The 17,572-nt window shown below is 43.4% G+C and overlaps 1 protein-coding gene across 1 annotated transcript in view; it reads left to right on the top strand.

Annotated features, from left to right (window-relative positions):
* The window catches only part of PLCXD3 (phosphatidylinositol specific phospholipase C X domain containing 3), a 162,993-nt gene extending 146,549 nt beyond the window's left edge, over positions 1-16,444 (top strand). Inside the window, exon 3 of the mRNA XM_073346169.2 lies at positions 13,860-16,444. Coding sequence (XP_073202270.1) covers positions 13,860-14,016 — 157 coding nt within the window. The 3' untranslated portion in view covers positions 14,017-16,444. The remainder of the gene's footprint in view (positions 1-13,859) is intronic.
* The last annotated feature ends 1,128 nt before the right edge of the window (positions 16,445-17,572 follow it).

Genomic DNA, 17,572 nt, shown 5'->3' with positions numbered 1-17,572 from the left:
GGGGATTGTTAAGGAACTTCCCCCTAGCCTCTCCCATTCAGTCAGGCACATTTGCCCCTGTCCCCATGTGTTCTTGCACCCCCATGTGTCCTTGCATCTCCTGTCCACATGTGTCCCTCCACCCCCACTCAGACACCCACTCCCCACATCTCCATGTGGGCCTGTACCCCTTCCCCCTGTCCCTATGTGGCTCTGTACTCCCTCCCCTGTTCCCATGTGTTTCTGTGTTCCCACCCAGCCACTCCCCTGTTCCTACATGTCCCTGTATCCCTCCCCCATCCCCATGTGTCTTTGTGCCCCTACTCAGCTACTCCCCTGTCCCTATGTATCCCTGTGCCCCTCCCCTTGTCCCCTTGTCTGTAACCCCATCCAGCCACTCCCCTGTTCCTCTGTAGCTCTGCACCCCCTCCCCCATCAGCATGTGGCCCCGCACCTCCCTCCCCCTGTGGCCGTGTGCCTCCACTTCCATTCAGCCTGTCTTCCCCCACTAGCCCTTACGAGCCCCTGTCTGACCCCTTAGCACCCCACACTGTCTGACTCCCCATAAACCCTGTCTCCTGACCTGGCCTGACAGGCACCGTGAAGAAGGCAGGCTTTCTCTTCCTTAGCTGGCCCAGAGTTGCTGCTTTGTTCTATCCCCACAGCACCCTCTGGTGGACAAAAGGCAGAACTGCAGAAGTTATTTTCTTCTGGGAGCTGCTGCTGTTCTTGTGCCACAGTACCCTCTGATGGGCAAAAGGTGGAACTGCAGCAACATTTTGGCAGAAGCTTTTTTCTGTGCAAAAAAATAAAAATCTGCGGGGCTCTTTAATTCTGCATGTGCACAGTAACACAGAATTCCCCCAGGAGTAAGAATCTACACATGGATAAAAGACCCACAGCATGACTATAGCTGGCTGGGGTCAGCTAAAAATTGTGGTCCCAGAGCTCAGGTTCCAGTGAGCCTGAACAGTCTACACAGCAATTCTAAGCCCTGCAGCCCGAGCCCCGCAAGCCCGAGTTGGCTGATCCAGGCCAGCCATGTTTTTTTAATCTCTGTGTAGATGTACCTAAGGAGCTCCATGCTGCCCCTAACTCAGACCAGTGGCTCACTATCACAACCTAACTGTCTGTCTACATGACATGCTATATTTCTATTACCATTTTCTTGTGCTTTTACAGATATTGTTTCTGGGTTGTTTATACATGCAAGATTTTAAAATGCAAATAAGTAAAGCTATGAGCCACTGGGCAGTGTGTAAGAGGAACTCTAGACATAATACCATAAAGAACTCCCACTAATCTGGGGTGTGGCTGTTGAATGGCCCTCAACTACTCTCCTGAAGGTTGTGGGTTTGCATCTGGCTCCATCTCACGCTGAAAGGCCAGCTCCAAAATGAGTATCTGCTCCATTGGGTTAAAGCAGTGGAATATGGAATAGTTCGGAATAATAGACTGACTCCCACCCAAGAAAGCTGGTTTAGCAAGGGAGAAGTTGCCTTTGGAAGGAAGTCAACTTGTGGGATTCTGTGGTCACTTGTTGAGGCTGAGCAGGATGTGACCTGAGAAAGGGGGCTAAAAGTTGTAAAAAGGCCTGGAGCTGCTCTTCTGGGTACCATTCATCTTCCTGACACAGATGGTCTTCCAAGGAAATGGTGAGCTACTGAGGGACATTGTGGTTGGGATGTTTGGTGCATTCTATGTGATCTGTACTCTCTTGTGCTTTATCTCTTAAATATAAAAGAGAGGCGGTGTTAGAAGCTATGAAAACTGTCTCTGCGTGTGTTATATGCTTCCCAACTGCCACTTCCCTCCTGAGAGAGTTAAACGGTAAACCAGAAGGCTCACTCCTTTGGTAGGGTTCTAGGAGCAGGGTGTATTTATGCAACTGGGGTGTCTTGGGAATCAGCACTGGTCCTGGGGACAAGACAGATGGGCTGAGGGGCTCCATTTCTCTGATGGGGTAGCAGACTCATGGTCAGTGCCCAGGAAATGTGCCAGAGAGGCCATGAGGGGAAACAGTGCTGCAGCCTGCTGAGACCAGGGAAGCTTAAAACACCCAGGAACCCAGAGGCTGGTTTTTCCTCACAGCAGTCTCATTGGCAACCAGCAGGGGGTGCCCTACAGGATCTCTGACTAGTGCTGCATAACAGTAGAGCTGGAAATTGCATCTTAACGGTTTGATGGAACAATTAGATAAATCTATTTCCAAACCTTGTGCAAATACTACCATGAATCTGTAGGAAAAGAAAGGTACTTATTAATAGATGGACCCAAACCAAAACCCAGAATCCAAACACCACTAAACTACAGGAATTTTTAAATCTAGGTGTGAATTCTGCAGGTGGATACTCTCTCTTGTGCCAACACAAGTCTCTGAGGCAGAACACAGCCAAGAAAAGTTGAGTAAAGATAAACCAACCCACAGTCAGCAGCCTACAAGTTAAATAGGATACAAACTGCTGAGCCAAAGCCCTGCCTGACAACTCCCAGAAATATGACTGATGGTGGTGAATGCAGGTCTGTGAAAGGTCCAGTAAAGATAACATGAATCGTCTTTTATGAGGAGAGATTAATAAGACTGGGACTTTTCAGCTTGGAAAAAAGACGACTAAGGGGGGATATGATAGAGGTCTATAAAATCATGACTGGCGTGGAGAAAATAAATAAGGCAGTGTTATTTACTCCTTCTCTTAACACAAGAACTAGGGGCCACCAAATGAAATTAATTGGCACCAGGTTTAAAACAAATAAAAGGAAATTTCTTCACACAACGCACAGTCAGCCTTTGCCAGAGGATGTTGTGAAGGCCAAGGCTATAACAGGGTTAAAAAAAGAACTAGATAAGTTCATGAAGGACAGGTACATCGATGGCTATTAGCCAGGATGGGCAGGGATGGCGTCCTTAGCCTCTGTTTGCCAGAAGCTGGGAATGGATCACTTGATGATTACCTGTTCTGTTCATTCCCTTTGGGGCACCTGTCATTGGCCACTGTCAGAAGACAGGATACCCGGCTAGATGGACCTTTGGTCTGACCCAGTAGGGCCGTTCTTATGTCTGCATTTAATAAATCAACTGTATACCTTCAACAAAGCACTTCCCATATTGCAGTAAACTCCAAAGCCTGAGTTTTTAACTGAACCTTAATAACTTTTTTCAAATAGTAGAAAGAGAAAATGTAAAACTGAGACTAAACAAAAGTTGAATATTTTCTTTACTGCTGATAGAGATTTCCTCAGCAAAGAGTGTGAAAATCCATGTAAAATATGACCGAATGAGTCCTGATTCCAAAAATAACTTCACTATTCTATGAATTATTACTGCTAATAAACAAACAACAACATTCCTTCAGCAGCTAGGCAGGTACTAGATCCAGAGCACATTGCCTTCTCAAGCACCTCAACAATTACGAGGTACCTCTACCTAAGCAAAGGTGTGCAGTGATACTCTGCAGGTAATGTTTAAAGAGCCATGAGTGGGATGGGAGGAATCCAAGCTGATTCACAGTCAGCTCTCTTAACTGAATGGCTAATTATGAAATAATTGGAAACAAGTTAATGAATTAAGCCTCATTACACCATTCGGAGGGATGAACTGTCCTCATTTGAGGAAAAGATTGGAAAATTAAGACACAGAGCAGTTAAGCAACTTGTCCATAATGATACAGTCATTGGAAGAGCCAGGTTTGGAACACAGAACCCCTGACACAAGCTCTGTGGCCTAACGATTAATGCTTGATCGTTCACTAAAAATTGAGTTTATTTTTCCAGGCTAGTGTTGTTACTTTAATGAGTGTTTCTATAATCATAGCCCCAGGCTTGTTGAAACCTTTCCTAGCTGTGAAATTGCTAACACCCTTAGATACACCGCTTGCCTCCCCATTGCTCTAAAAGCTCAACATTCCAAAAACAGAATCAGGAATAAAAGCAAGATACTGAGAACAAGCCACTCGCCTAGAGGGTCAACATTTGTTGCTATTAAATATCCCATTGCACTTTTTGCAAGAGTAAGGATATTGGTTCAGTAAATACTACTAAAATGTTACCATTCCCTGCCTTTGCAGGTGGAGACAGAAAGCTGACTTTTAAGTTCACGGTGTTCGTTTCAAAACCAAAAACTGGCCTGAAGTACAAAGAAAACTGGCCCCATTGATTCTGGAAAGACTATAGCGCTGTGATCAATCATATTAAAATATTCATCTGGCCCCAAAATTTTAGTCTGCACACTCTAGTTAAATGTGTTTCCAAACTTTATACAGCAATTGGAAAACCACTGAATTATAGATAAGCATTTCAGTGGAATAAATGCACAAGCTATTGGATGCTAGTGCAGCCAGCGCTTGCATCTTGCCAACTCATGAACAGTGTAACACTTTCATTCAAGATCCTGAAAAACTGACTCCCAGCAGGGTCCTGTGAGATTGAATGAATAATGTACCAAATTCATTTCAGCCAGTGTTCTAAAAATACAATGCACCTCAATGCCCAGAAGGATTGGCATAGCCCATTAAAATGTTTCAGATAGCTTTGTAACACTTTCAGCCCCTTCTCATGGAGACCTAGGCAGACTTGTATGATACTACCAAATGACAAAGGAAAAACTGTGGAATCTGAGCTGCTGGGGAACTGAGATTAACCGTTTGCATTCTGACATTTTCATGATTACCACCCCAGGGAATGATTCTGAGGATATATGTGGTTGCAGCTCCAAAAGGTTCACAGAGGGATTTCCAGACATATCAAAGTAGTACTGGTCAGGAAAATTATATTAGCAAATAAATTACATAGCACTGCGCAGATCAGGCAGACTGTGGTAATAGTTATTATTTTATTAAACTGATCTTCCACTGTTAGCCCTGCACATTGAGATTAGTAGAAGAGAAGGAACAACAAGTCAAATATATGTAGCAATGATAATTGGCCTTTATAGATAGTACTTCAAAGTACTGTATAAACAGGAAGGGTTTAAATGTAGCTTTAAGCCAAAGCCTGCAGTAGGGGTGGGTGACTGTGGAGGGGTATTGCCCAAATGGGAGCATTGAGAGAGAACTTCCTGCAGTACTGCACAGCATTGCTGGTGGTGTATCTTTTTACCAGGTAGAGCATGACCAATGCAGAGCCTCATCTGTAGTAGGGTTGCCAATTTTGGTTGGACATATTCCTGGAGGTTTCCTCACATAACAAACTTTAATTAAAGATTAATCTTTAATTCCTAGAGACTCCAGGACAATCCTGGAGGGTTGGCAACACTAATCGGTGGCCCCAGCAAACTCCCATTGACATTAAGGAAGCCACGTTTGTCTAACACTTGAGCATTCTTGAAAATCCCACCCAGAGAGTTTAAGACCTAACTATTCTGCTAATTCTGTGTGTGTCCAATTTTGGGTGCCCAATTTGAGATTCATGGGATGGAGATACACAGAGCACCCCAGATCCCACTGAAGTCAACTGAATTGCATGTGCTTGGCACCACTGAAAATTAGACCCAGCATGTGTCAATTTGGGCACCCAAAACTAGTGGATATTTTTACAAACTGGCCTAAAACTGGCAAATCAGTCCAGGCAGTTCAATTATTTGAACTAAGGAGTTCTTAACAGCAGCTCCTGTGCTCTTATCACTAGGCAGTGATGCAAAGGATCAATTATTGTCTTGCAAATGAGCATTTCTTGTAGGAAAGGGGGATTGGAGAGGGAAGAAACACTGAAAATTCTATCGCAACATGTAAATCTCATTTTTGTCCTGAGCAAATGGAATAGCTTCACGGTTCAGAGTGACTGTTGATAACTGGGGCACTTACTGATAGACGGTTTTGCAATCTGCACATGAAACCACTTCTCCCTTTCTGGATTAGTCATTGTAGTGGTTCCTTACAATCTGAAAGAAAACCTACTGTCTTCTCTTTAGCAATGAAACTCTCATTAGTAGCAATAAAAGCTCTTTTGTTTTGCGTTTACAGTGCTGCTTTTTTCCCTCTCCTCCCTTAAAGGCTCTGCTGAGAGAAATGGATGTTTCGCCACAGGAGGCCCCATGATCGAACACTGCAATCATTAACGTTCTGTCACATCCTCAGAGTTTTATGACTCAGACATAAAAATTCCCTCTGAGCTAAAACAGGCCAAAAGCAGATTTTCTTTTTACCAAATTGTAATGCAGTTAGCTTTGTCGTATTTTAGTTCTGAAAGGCAGCACAAGGGGATTTCAGTTTTGCTCCCTTAACTGAAGTTATATGAAGTTCTTTTTAATAAGATTTGACATGATGCTAGTCCAGGGGTTCCCAAACTTGGTTCACGGCTTCCCCAGCTCCCAATGGCCGGGGAATGGCGAACTGCAGCCACTGGGTCTGGGAGCTGCGAGTGGCTGTACCTGCGGACAGTCAGGTAAACAAAGCGTCTCACAGCCCGCCAGGGGCTTACCCTGAACAAGACGTGAACCAAGTTTGGGAACCCCTGTGCTAGTCCATTCTGGTTTTTGTTTAAGTTACGCAATGTTCTTCGGCTTTGAAACGGCCTATGAATGATTTGTTTGGACCCGATTCTCCTCTTGCTTTCATACCAGTCTTATCTCCATTGTCTTCAAACCAGCTACTCCTGATTTACCTGGGTGAAAGCAAGAGGCAAATCGGAGCATTGTTTCACAGGAAGCATTGGAGTTGAAGAAATGGTTTTTCCTCTTTCAGGAGAGAAGTGAGTGACCACAGACGTGCAGCAGCGTGTGTTTATTTACAGCACACTTTTGAGCTGGTGGAATGAAATCAAAACAAGAGAACAGACCACCCAAAGTAATAGACACTCTATCAGTCACGTGTTCAACACAGTAGGGTAGCCTGTCAGCCTGGACCTCTTCCTTCCTGTAGGCATTCTTCTTTCTTTTTCCTAGAACACCAATACAGACCTGCACTGGGGAAGCTGAGTTGTATTTCATCCTTTGTTCACCAAACAACATGGCACCCTGCCACAGGAACTGATTTTGACCTCACAGTGGTGCAACTCAAGCATAATCCCACTGAACTCAATGGAGTTACACCAGTGCAAAAGAGGGGTGAGTCAGGTCAGAGTGAGGCCTAGTGCATAAGGTTTATGGGACTGAAGGAAGGTATTTCTCTTTTCTGTTCACTTACTGGATAGGGTTGCCAGGTGTCCGGTTTTCAACTGGAACTCCTGGTCGAAGAGGGATCCTGCCGGCTCCGGTCAGGACTGCTGACCAGGCTGTTAAAAGTCCAGTCGGCTGTGCAGCAGGGCTGAGGCAGTCTCCCTGCCTGCCCTGGTTCCACACAGATGCTGGCATTTCCCTCCGGCTCCAGGGCAGAGGTGCCACACGGGCTCTGTGCACTGCTCCCATCCCAAGGGCCAGCTCTGCAGCTCCCATTGGCTGGGAACCACGGCCAATGGGAGCTGCAGGGGTGGCACTTGCGGATGAGGGCAGCACGCGGAGCTGCCTGGCCGCACCTCAGCCTAGGAGCCAGAGGGAAATTCCGGCCACTTCCAGGAGCCTCCTGAGGTAAGTGTGGTCCAGAGCCTGCAACCTGAACCCCATCCACACCCCAACCCCCTGCCCCTGCCCTGAGCCTCCTCCTGCACCCAAACTCCCTCCCAGAGCCCGCACCCCCTCCCGCACTCTGAACCCCTCATTCCTAGCCAGAGCCCACCCCCCGCACACCTCATCCCCAGCCCCAACCCAGAGCCCGCACCCCCAGCCAAAGACCTAACCCCCTCCGCACCCCAGCCCCCCACCCAGAGTCCCCCCGCACCCAGAGCCCCTCATTTCTGGCCCCAGCCTTGAGCCCATACCCCCTCCCACATCCTATCCCTCGGGCCCCAGCCCAGAGCATGCAGCCCCAGCCAGAGCCCTCATCCCCACCCACACCCCAACCCCCTGCCCAGCCTGGTGAAAATGAGCGAGTGAGGGTGAGGGAGAACGAGCAATGGAAGAAGTGGGGATGGAGTGAGCAGGGGGTGCGGCTTCTGAAAAGGGGTAGGGTAGGGGCGTGGCCTTGGGAAGGGGCAGGGCAGGGGCTGGGCAAGGGTGTTCAGTTTTCTGCATTCGGAATGTTGGCAACCCTATTACTGGATCGTGCAGCACAGTCTCTCTCAGAGCTATTATTTCAGCTGGCTGTATGTAGCCTAAGGCAGGCAACACTGCATCAGTTTGTTCATGTGGTCCATGTTATCAAGGTTATTTTTACAACCATAAGGACCGGAAGATTCTTTGGAAAAAAAAAAAAAGAAACTGAAATTCTGCAGCATAACTCCATTGCAAGGAGTGGATTCCATAGCAAATTCCTCAGCCAGTGAGTCAGCAAGGCTTAGCTAATTATTCTTAATAGATCATTTTAAAAGGGAGGCATCATAATATACAGATAATTTGCAGAAATTGGTGCTAACTTTTCAAGGCTTATCCAAATAGAAATGCACCACCAAACTTTTTGAAATGTGCCGATAACTAATTTGCATGTGTGAGAACTTCCAACTACTTGGCCATTAATTTACAGCAGCAATCAAACTCACATGGGGCTTTTCATCTTCTAAGCACTTTGGAACATTTACTGCCAGTAATTAAATCGCACAACAGCCCTGTCAGGCAAGCAAGCATTCTGATTTACTCATCAAGTAATATTATTGGTTGTCACGGCAGCATTTGACAGATAGGGAAATAGGGAAACTGAGGCGAAGTGAGTTTAAGAGATTTAAGGTTTTTCCAAGGCTATGAAGAGGTAGCACTGTTCTGGTCTACGTAGTTTTGGTACCAATATAACTATTTTAAGTAGGGGTGTGGTTCTTTTTTACCTAAATAGTAATACCAGTACAACCTCTAGTGTAGACACAGTTTTACTTGTACCAGTATATCTGATTCCACTTCCTGTGTGGTACTGATATAGCTGCCTCCATAATGGTTGTACCACCTTAACTGTGCCAATAGAGCTTAAGCAGTATAACTTTTGTGTGTCAACAAGGCCTGTGTGAGAGCTGAGATCAGTACTTGTGAATTTTTGGGGCGGAGACCTGTTCTCAGACCATTCTATCACTCTTTCCAGTGTAAGGTTAGGAAGCTTTGGCCCTGATACTGCAGGTGCATGGACAGTAAAATCCTTGACGCAGACTCCCAGTGGCCAAAGGGGTCTGCTTACATAGATGCAACTGCAGGGGGGTGGGGTCCATGGTTGGCTACAGTGCATTTATAGGGGGAGAGAATTGTTTATGCCCATGAACAAAATCCACTTTGTTAGAGAGATTAAGGCTTTGTTTACACTGGATTTTCGTCAGTAAAACTTGTCATTCAGGGGTGTGAAAAAAACACACCCTGAACGACAAAAGTTTTACCGACGAAAAGCACCAGTGTGAACAGCACTTTGTCGGCAGGAGAGCTCTCCTGCCGACAAAGCTACCGCCGCTCGTTGGGGATGGAAGTTTTTTGTCGGCGCAAGAGGTCTTTCCTGCTGACAAAGAACGGCTACCCTGTGCACCTTTTAGCCGCACAGCTGTAGCAGCACAGCTGTGTCACTAAAAGGTGCAAAGTGTAGACATAGCCTAAGAGAATATACACTAATGCCATGCTATCTACTGGGTTTCTGTGAGTGTAAAAACTTGTGGGTGGCTGCCACACAGCATGGTCTGCATTTTCCTGACTAAAACCCTTAATGAGGACAATTACAGTACTAGTTTGAGGCATGCTGGAAATTACAGTGAAGGGTAAACAAGTTTTGCATTGCCATTAGAAAGAGACCCAGAGGAATATTAAACCAGGATTATTCCCATAATTGCAGTTAACATGTGTGAGTGTTTGTACTAAAGCAAAACAATACACACAGTTTCTTGCAACCCCGGATGTAGAGCCGTTTTCAAGGTGGCATTATGGGAAGAGGGAAATGTACTGCCCTTTATGTGAACTTCTCATCATATGCAGTGTTAACGAAAGAGACTTTTGTAAAATACCCTAAGCCTAATTCTTGAGGTCAGTGGAGTTACACCAGCACAGAATTTGGGCCCCATGTATTTTGCTGCTTTTATTTTTTCTGTGCATTAATATGGAGAAGTCTTGTGCTTTGCTAGGCAAAGATTTATTTTATTTTATTTTATTTGCTGTCTAATCTAATCTATATATGATTTATGTTTGCAAGATCTCTAGATCAGCAGTTCTCAACCCACGGCCCAATTAGCACACAGCTCTGGCCCAGCTCAGCCGTGTGCTAAAGGCCGCCCACGTGGCAGGGTCTGGGATCCCAGCTGCCCACCGCTCAGAGTGCCAGGGTCAGGGCTGCCGGCCCACCCCATATGGCGGGTGTCCAGGGCTCAAGGCTGTCCAGGGGTCAAGGCTGCCAGCTGGCTCTGCGGAGTTGGGGGGTCTGGAGTCTGGGGCTGCCTGTGGCCCCATGGGGTCTGGGGCACCTGACCCGTGGGGTCAGGGGTCTGGGGCTGCTGGCCCACCCTGCAAGGTCCGGGGCTCACGGCCAGCCCTGTGGGGTCCAAGGCAGCCCCACAATGTGGGTCCTGGGTCTGGGGCAGGCAGCCAGACAGCCCCGCATGGCAAGTTCTGGGCTGCCACTACTCTGCCACCTGGCCCCTGCAGCCCAGGTAACACATTATGGGCTGCATAAATAAGTTGAGAACCACTGCTCTAGATCCATCAACCAAAGATCCTTATCAGTTTATCTGACAGTATGTGACTGGGGATGGTGCAATCAAGTTCAGTCTGAAATATTAAATGAAATCCGCTAGCTACCAGCACTGAACCTGAAAGAGTCTCATGTCAAGGCACACCAGCTCAGGTGAGCCTGAAATGGAATACTAGCCTAAAGTAAACCTGTCTAGTAAATGTTAGATTGATTTGAACCTGGCAAGAGAAAAAGAACACTGATTATAAATATCAAGGTGATAGGTACCTTATTACATAGGTTACATCAGAGGTTCTCAAACTGACGCACAGGCCCCCCTGTGGGGGGCGCTGACTGTATTCACGGGGGGAGAGGGTGAGAAGCTTTAGGAAAAAAACGTATGGCACACATTTTACCCACAGCAATAAATAACTAGCAAATCTGATTCCTCCTGATATATCAGGTCCTCAAATAGTGCTGTGCATTTGACTCTAGATGGTACTGTGCATTTTGACAGATTTCTGTTACCCTTGCACAGTATTATACAAAGCCATTGCCATCTGTACATTAATCTGTTTGCTAAGTCACGGAATGCATATTTAATTGTAAGCTCAACCACAATCGCAGTTTTGTTTTTGCTCATATTACAGTGGATTGTTGGCTCTGTTTTGAATCAAAGCATTTCTCTTTGTAATATTTAGAGACAGTAGCTTGTTGATTTTTTTTTTTTATCGGTATATGTACCTGTCTGGCCAGGGCATAAACTACTACAGATAAAACAAAGTGGGGGCATGATCAAATAAATTTGAAAACCACTGGATTAGATGATCAGAAAACTCTTGGGTTGGGAACAGAATTACAAAATTATCATCAGTTTCACAGCAAACAAATGGGATGCCACAAAGAGAAGATGTTATGCCTCAAGTAGAAATAAATATCAAAGGCAGATGAGCACTTAAGAAATAAAGAACCTATATCAAACTAGTTAGAGACAGAATCAGGTCCCTCACTTTTAAGTCTAAAAGACTTTCTGAGCTCAAATAGGAAGCTAGAATTAAAAGGAAAGTCTGTTTAAAGCCCTCCCTGGGAATTCTGCCCAATGTAGTCCTCCAGTGTTCAGCAAAATATTGACATTTCAATATGACACTGCATTTTGAGTGCTTTCAACCCCTTTTGAGCCATCCTTAATCAGTTTCCTCATGCTCTGGTTCATCTGTGTCATTCTGGTTATGATTTGTCCAGTTCCTCAAAAGCTGGTTGGTGTCATAGGCGCCGCCTTCCTCCAGACCCTGGGAGTGCTCAACCCGCTGCTCCGCCCCAGGTCCCGCCCCCACCAGACCCCAAGCCCCGCCCTCTGCCCCGCCTCTTCCCATCCACTTCCTCCCTCTCCCATGAGCATGCCCCATTCCCGTTCCTCCCCCTTCCTCCCAGAGCCTCCTGCACCACCACGAAACAGCTGATTGTAGTGGGTGGGAGGCGCTGTGGAGGTGAGGAGGGAGCTGGCTTCCAGTGGGTGTTAAGCACCCACTAATTTTTTTCCATAGGTGCTCCAGCCCTGGAGCACACATGGAGTCGGCACCAATGATTAGTGTCAATTCCTTTCAAATGTTGGTTCCTGGAATCATGACATGGTCTCTCTCCAGTTTCATAGTCTGTCTCGTGGTTCTTCATGCAACAATACCAAGTACAATTCTTCAGATTTATACATAATAAAATTACAAAGATACTCCATTAAGTCTGGATTCAGCAAAGCACTTGAACACATGCTAAGCACCTGCTTAAGTCCCACTGGAATCAATAAAATCAAATTTTATGCTTTCATGAATAGAGACGGACTTTGCATGTGTTTAAGTGCTTTTCTGATCTGAACCAAGGCCTGGGAGTGCTGTGCTTTTCTCTTTGTAATATTTTATAGGATCCAGGTTAACCTTTGTGTCAACAGTGAATACTTTTATAATTAAAGTAATTAAGTCACTTATAAGTAAAATCTGTATCCTTCACCCATTATGCATGCTTTCTTACTATTTTGCCTAAGGCCATTGGTCAGGAATAGATTAATTTACATTCAAAACATTAGACCTGATTGGTATTGCTACCAGATCAGAATTTTACACTTGCTTTGTATAAGGGAAAATTACTACCTCAGGTGCAATCCAGGAGGGAATCAGAGATTTGTAGATTTTAAGGCCAGAGGGGTCTATTACGTTCATCTAGTCTGAGCTCCTGCATAACATAAGTCATAGATTTTACTCTGTGCATTCCTCCTTTTAGCCCAGTAATGTGTGGTTGAACTAGAGCATATTTTTAGAAAGACATTTAATCTTGATGTTAAGACTCCAAATACTGGACAATTTGGTAATTTGCTACAATGATTGATTACCCTCACTGTTAAAAATGTGCACGTTTATTTCATTTGAACTTTGCTAACTTCAGCTTCCAGCTATTGGATCTTGTTATGCCTTTATCTGCAGGATTAAAGAGTCATCAACTATCAAACATCTTCTCCATATATAGCTTATTAGAGATCATAATATAGCCTTCATGGCATCACAGAGAGCTCTAGGCTATAAAGAGACACACAGAGATACATTTTGCAGTCCAATATCCCACTTCTGGGTTCCTGACCTAATAACTCCACCCTGTCTCAAAAACAACCATAAGTCTTATTTTCTTCCACTAACTAATCATAAAGACACAAACTCATGATGGAACATAGCCCATGACTTGACTATTGGACGTGTGATATACAGTTTTGTAAAGAAAGGGATATTCAGCACATTGTTCTGGTGTCCCAAACTAAGATTTAATATAAGTCTAAATTCTGATGGGAAATAACTATCAGGAGCAATGGAACTTTAGAGAAACAAAGGTCTTGTTTTTGTGAAGTGAAACAATGAAGAAATAAGTGTGAGAACAATAGACAACATCCACTATGTAAGCAGAATGTTTCGCAAAGCTTTGTATGATGTGTCAACCTAGCATGAACGATGACTTGTTTTCTCTGTTATTTCTCCTTCCTAACCAATTGCTGTGGGATTGCATGGCATGTTTCTATTAAATGTTTGCATTAATCCTTAAGAAACTGAAATATAATCAAGACATAGTCTACACAGGGAATTAAAGGAGGAAAGGGTGAAAATTTCAAATGTGCTCAGCCATGGCCTAATTGAAGTCAATGGGCATTTTATCCTGGGGAGCAAAGTGAAGTCAATGCTAAGTGCTTTATAAAACTCCACCCAAAATACTTGTCTTGCTTCTTTATTAATAATTCTTCTTCCTTTTCCTCCTCAGGGCTCTTCCCGCAATGATGCATTGGGTCCGAACTCAGAAACCAGGAGAAAGTGGTATCAATATTATCACTGCTGATTTTGTAGAACTTGGTGACTTTATCAGCACTGTCATAAAACTCAACTATATCCTGGATGAAGGCGAAGCTGATACTACTTGATACTACTGCAATATATTTGTTGTTCATTGAGTAGATTTGAAAGGAAAACCCAATTGTATTAGAAAAAAATATCTTGTAACACACAGATCTTCCTATAACACTGAATCTCTGAGGTGTTTAGGGCTGTAGTGGGTGGGCAAAGGGAAATGTTTTGATTGGTTATAATAATTTTCTACGTTAATAAACCCTCATGTTTTTCATTTGAAGAGCAAAACAGGATTTCTTTAGTGGTCGACTAGAGAAAGCCACTGCACATTTTCCACAAAGTACCAAATATAATATTTGTGTCTTACTTCCAAGGTTATGAATAGTGCCAAGCAATTTGCTTTATGTAGATTGGAGGGACATATAATGCCCTCTGTCTGCACAGGGAATTCCTACTGACATGAATGTTTTGCTGCAGACTGAGGGCACTGTATGACCCTAATGTTTCAATTCAACGAACTTCATCTGTTAGGTGGCATAACTGATTGCATTCATTGGCAGCCATCAGTTTATTGGCATTTGGGGAATAAATTCAATATAAAGTCATGCTTGCAATTCTTGTATCATCAGCAGACAGCAAATATTGAGAACCATATTCTGTAGCCTGTGCAGAATATGGGCCAAATCCTGATCACCTTGCTCACCTGGAGTAGGATTGTCAGAAGTGCTGTGCACTTGCTGAAGTCAAAAAAGTATGCAGCATTGGCCTAACTCGAATCCCATGAAAGCCCATGGGAGTTTTACCATGGACTTCAGTAGGAGCAGAGTTATGGCAATGCTGAGCACTTTTAAAAATCCCTCCCATGAGAAGTCCCATTTACAGATCTGATGCAAAGCCCATTGAAGTCAACGGGAGGCTTTTCATTCATCGGCTTTGGACTAGGCCCTAATTCAGTAGAATTACTCATCTGAGTAGGATGAGCAGGATTTGACCTCATCTATAGAAATTTACTTTCTGCAGGAATAAATCTATACAGACGAAACGTTGACTTGTTTAATACGAAGTTGCAGTATCAATTTCTCTTTAAGGCAGCTATAAACACAGAGCAACAGTTTTCTGCTGATGAAAAAATTGGTGCCAATTCAACAGTGAAAAATTGCTCTACTAAAGAGTGGAACAGTTCAGTGAGTAGCAAATAACATTAATCTATGGTCCTTTCATTCCTGTGAAATAATAAATCATGACAAGAGGTTTAGAATACCTGCTATTACAACAGCAGACCCTCCAGTCCCCCTACTCTTAATGAAACATATATCACTCTAATGGGTGAAAAAGTTGGTGAGATATAAAATAAAATGAGAGCAGAGTCATTGTATGGTTTCAACAACTCACAATTGGATATTAATAGAGTTAATCATATATACTGACGTGCATGTGGACAATGGAGGAAAGTAGAGCATTTAGTAAAATTTCTACAAATCATACGGACTCCAAAGTAGTACAATGAGAAATTGCTTATTGAAATATCATAGTTTAAATTTGAGAGGGTGAGGGTTAAGGTGGCATCCTTATTCAGTTGAAGTCCCCTTGATAGCAATGGAAGTTGCTTGAGTAAGGCCTAAGGATGGTTTTATTTGGCCCTTACTAATTTCCATTAAGTGATAAAACATGAGGAATAGAAACTGCAAATGCAACGTTCTGAGGTTACGAAAATGAAAATGGCGTCGCCAGGAATGGATATTTTTTCATTTCCAAAGTAGTGGAATAAAAGGTATATTCACTGGTATTTTGTATTTAGATGATGTGCCAGTGTGTGTCCATGCATGTATGTGTGCATTAAAGGCACATATATATATATATTGTCTCTATGTACATAATACAGAGACATGCACACACAGAACTGTGCCCTCATTTTTAGCTATAGGTATATATACAGGTTAAAGAATGTAGAAAGTAAATTTACGACTCCTTCTTCATTAACCATCCCTGTGTGTCAATTAGGGCTATGAGAACCAATCACAATGGGACCGCAAAACCAGGACAGTTTGGTTTCTTTACTAACCCAAAACTTGACCAAAACATTTGCTGAGGTTCACAAACACTGTCTCTTCCCATAGGAGATGGAGGAAGCTATGGTTTTCACACAAAGCGAGACGAAACTCAGTAGGTTCTGATGAAAGTAGTTTCCAGATTCTCTCAAAGGAAAATTCAACAGATGAGAGCTACATGAGTTGAAATGCACAAGTAAGTTTTGCTGAATCCCGTGCAAACTGAAACGGCCACATTTTGCACAGTTCTCAAGGCAGTGCCTTTCCTTTGAACAGGGCGTCTGGTGATATACATTTAGAACTTGTTTCCTTACTTATTGGAGATATGATTTAAGAAACTATTTTCATAATTATTTCAGTGAGCCAGATTGCTTTTTTTTCAATGTCTTCTGTCATTTTTCAGGTTTCAGAGTAGCAGCCGTGTTAGCCTGTATTCGCAAAAAGAAAAGGAGTACTTGTGGCACCTTAGAGATTAACAAATTTATTTGAGCATAAGCTTTCGTGAGCTACAGGTAGCTCACGAAAGCTTATGCTCAAATAAATTTGTTAATCTCTAAGGTGCCACAAGTACTCCTTTTCTTTTTGTCATTTTTCAGTTATTTAAATGTGGCCAAAGCATTTTAACTGCATAAAAATATTATATGTTAAAAAAAATAAAAAATCTGAGCAGTGCAAACATCTTTAGGGTGAGCAAAGAAAAAAGACTAATTTGCTTTTATTTTGTGATTGGGTTTCTATTATAAACAACTGAGAGGCACAATGTTGATTTCCTCCTGGAAACCCTGAGTCAAGCACACATAAAATGCCACAAGGGTTTCATTTATATAAATATGTACTGAAAACAGGTGTTTCGATGTATTTAAGAAAAAAGTATATATAAATATAACTATGTTGTATCTTGAGCTTATTGGCATTGTTAAAATGTTTGCTTAGTATCAGTTGTGTCCTATTTGTTGTTTGGGTGCTGGAAAATAAAAGCAAAGCAAAAAAAGTCCTCTGCAAAGATAGGGTAATAAACAAATTATGTAGTTTCTCCATTAGGCTGGGGGAGGGAAGGGATCTTTATACTGTTAGCTAAATGCACAAAAAAACTTTGTCAGCTAAATGACATTTTCATTCAGCTGTTAATCTCCTTCCCAATGGAGAAGAACAGAATTTAATGGCAAGGGCTGTGAATAAACAAACTAGCTTTAACTGTTGTCGGGGAGGGAATAGAGTAACGTGCAGTTCGCTAGTCTGTGATGGACAAACATCTTAATCCTGCCATCCTAACAGGGAAAGTTTCCATTGTTGTACTTGTGGGATGCTTGCCAAGAAACCAAACGCACCAGAAAGGAAGTGTGCAATACAACTGGACCCTTTTGGGGCTTGTCTACATAGGGAGTTATTTCAGAATAGCTATTCCCAATTAACTGCATGTATGGATGCTTATATTCCATCATGAGTGTCTTATTCCACATTAGCTTAATCCATACAGCACTCTTATTCCAGAATAAGAGCAAGTACTCGTGGAATTACTCAGGAATAGTTAATCTGCTTTAAATTCTCACCTTCACTTATTCTGCATTAATTTTTATGTGTA

The sequence above is a fragment of the Lepidochelys kempii genome, chromosome 5 (genome assembly GCF_965140285.1).
Source record: "Lepidochelys kempii isolate rLepKem1 chromosome 5, rLepKem1.hap1, whole genome shotgun sequence".
Lineage (NCBI taxonomy): Eukaryota > Metazoa > Chordata > Testudines > Cheloniidae > Lepidochelys > Lepidochelys kempii.
Note: the sequence above shows the minus strand (reverse complement) of the source record. Positions and strands in the feature narration are given on the sequence as shown.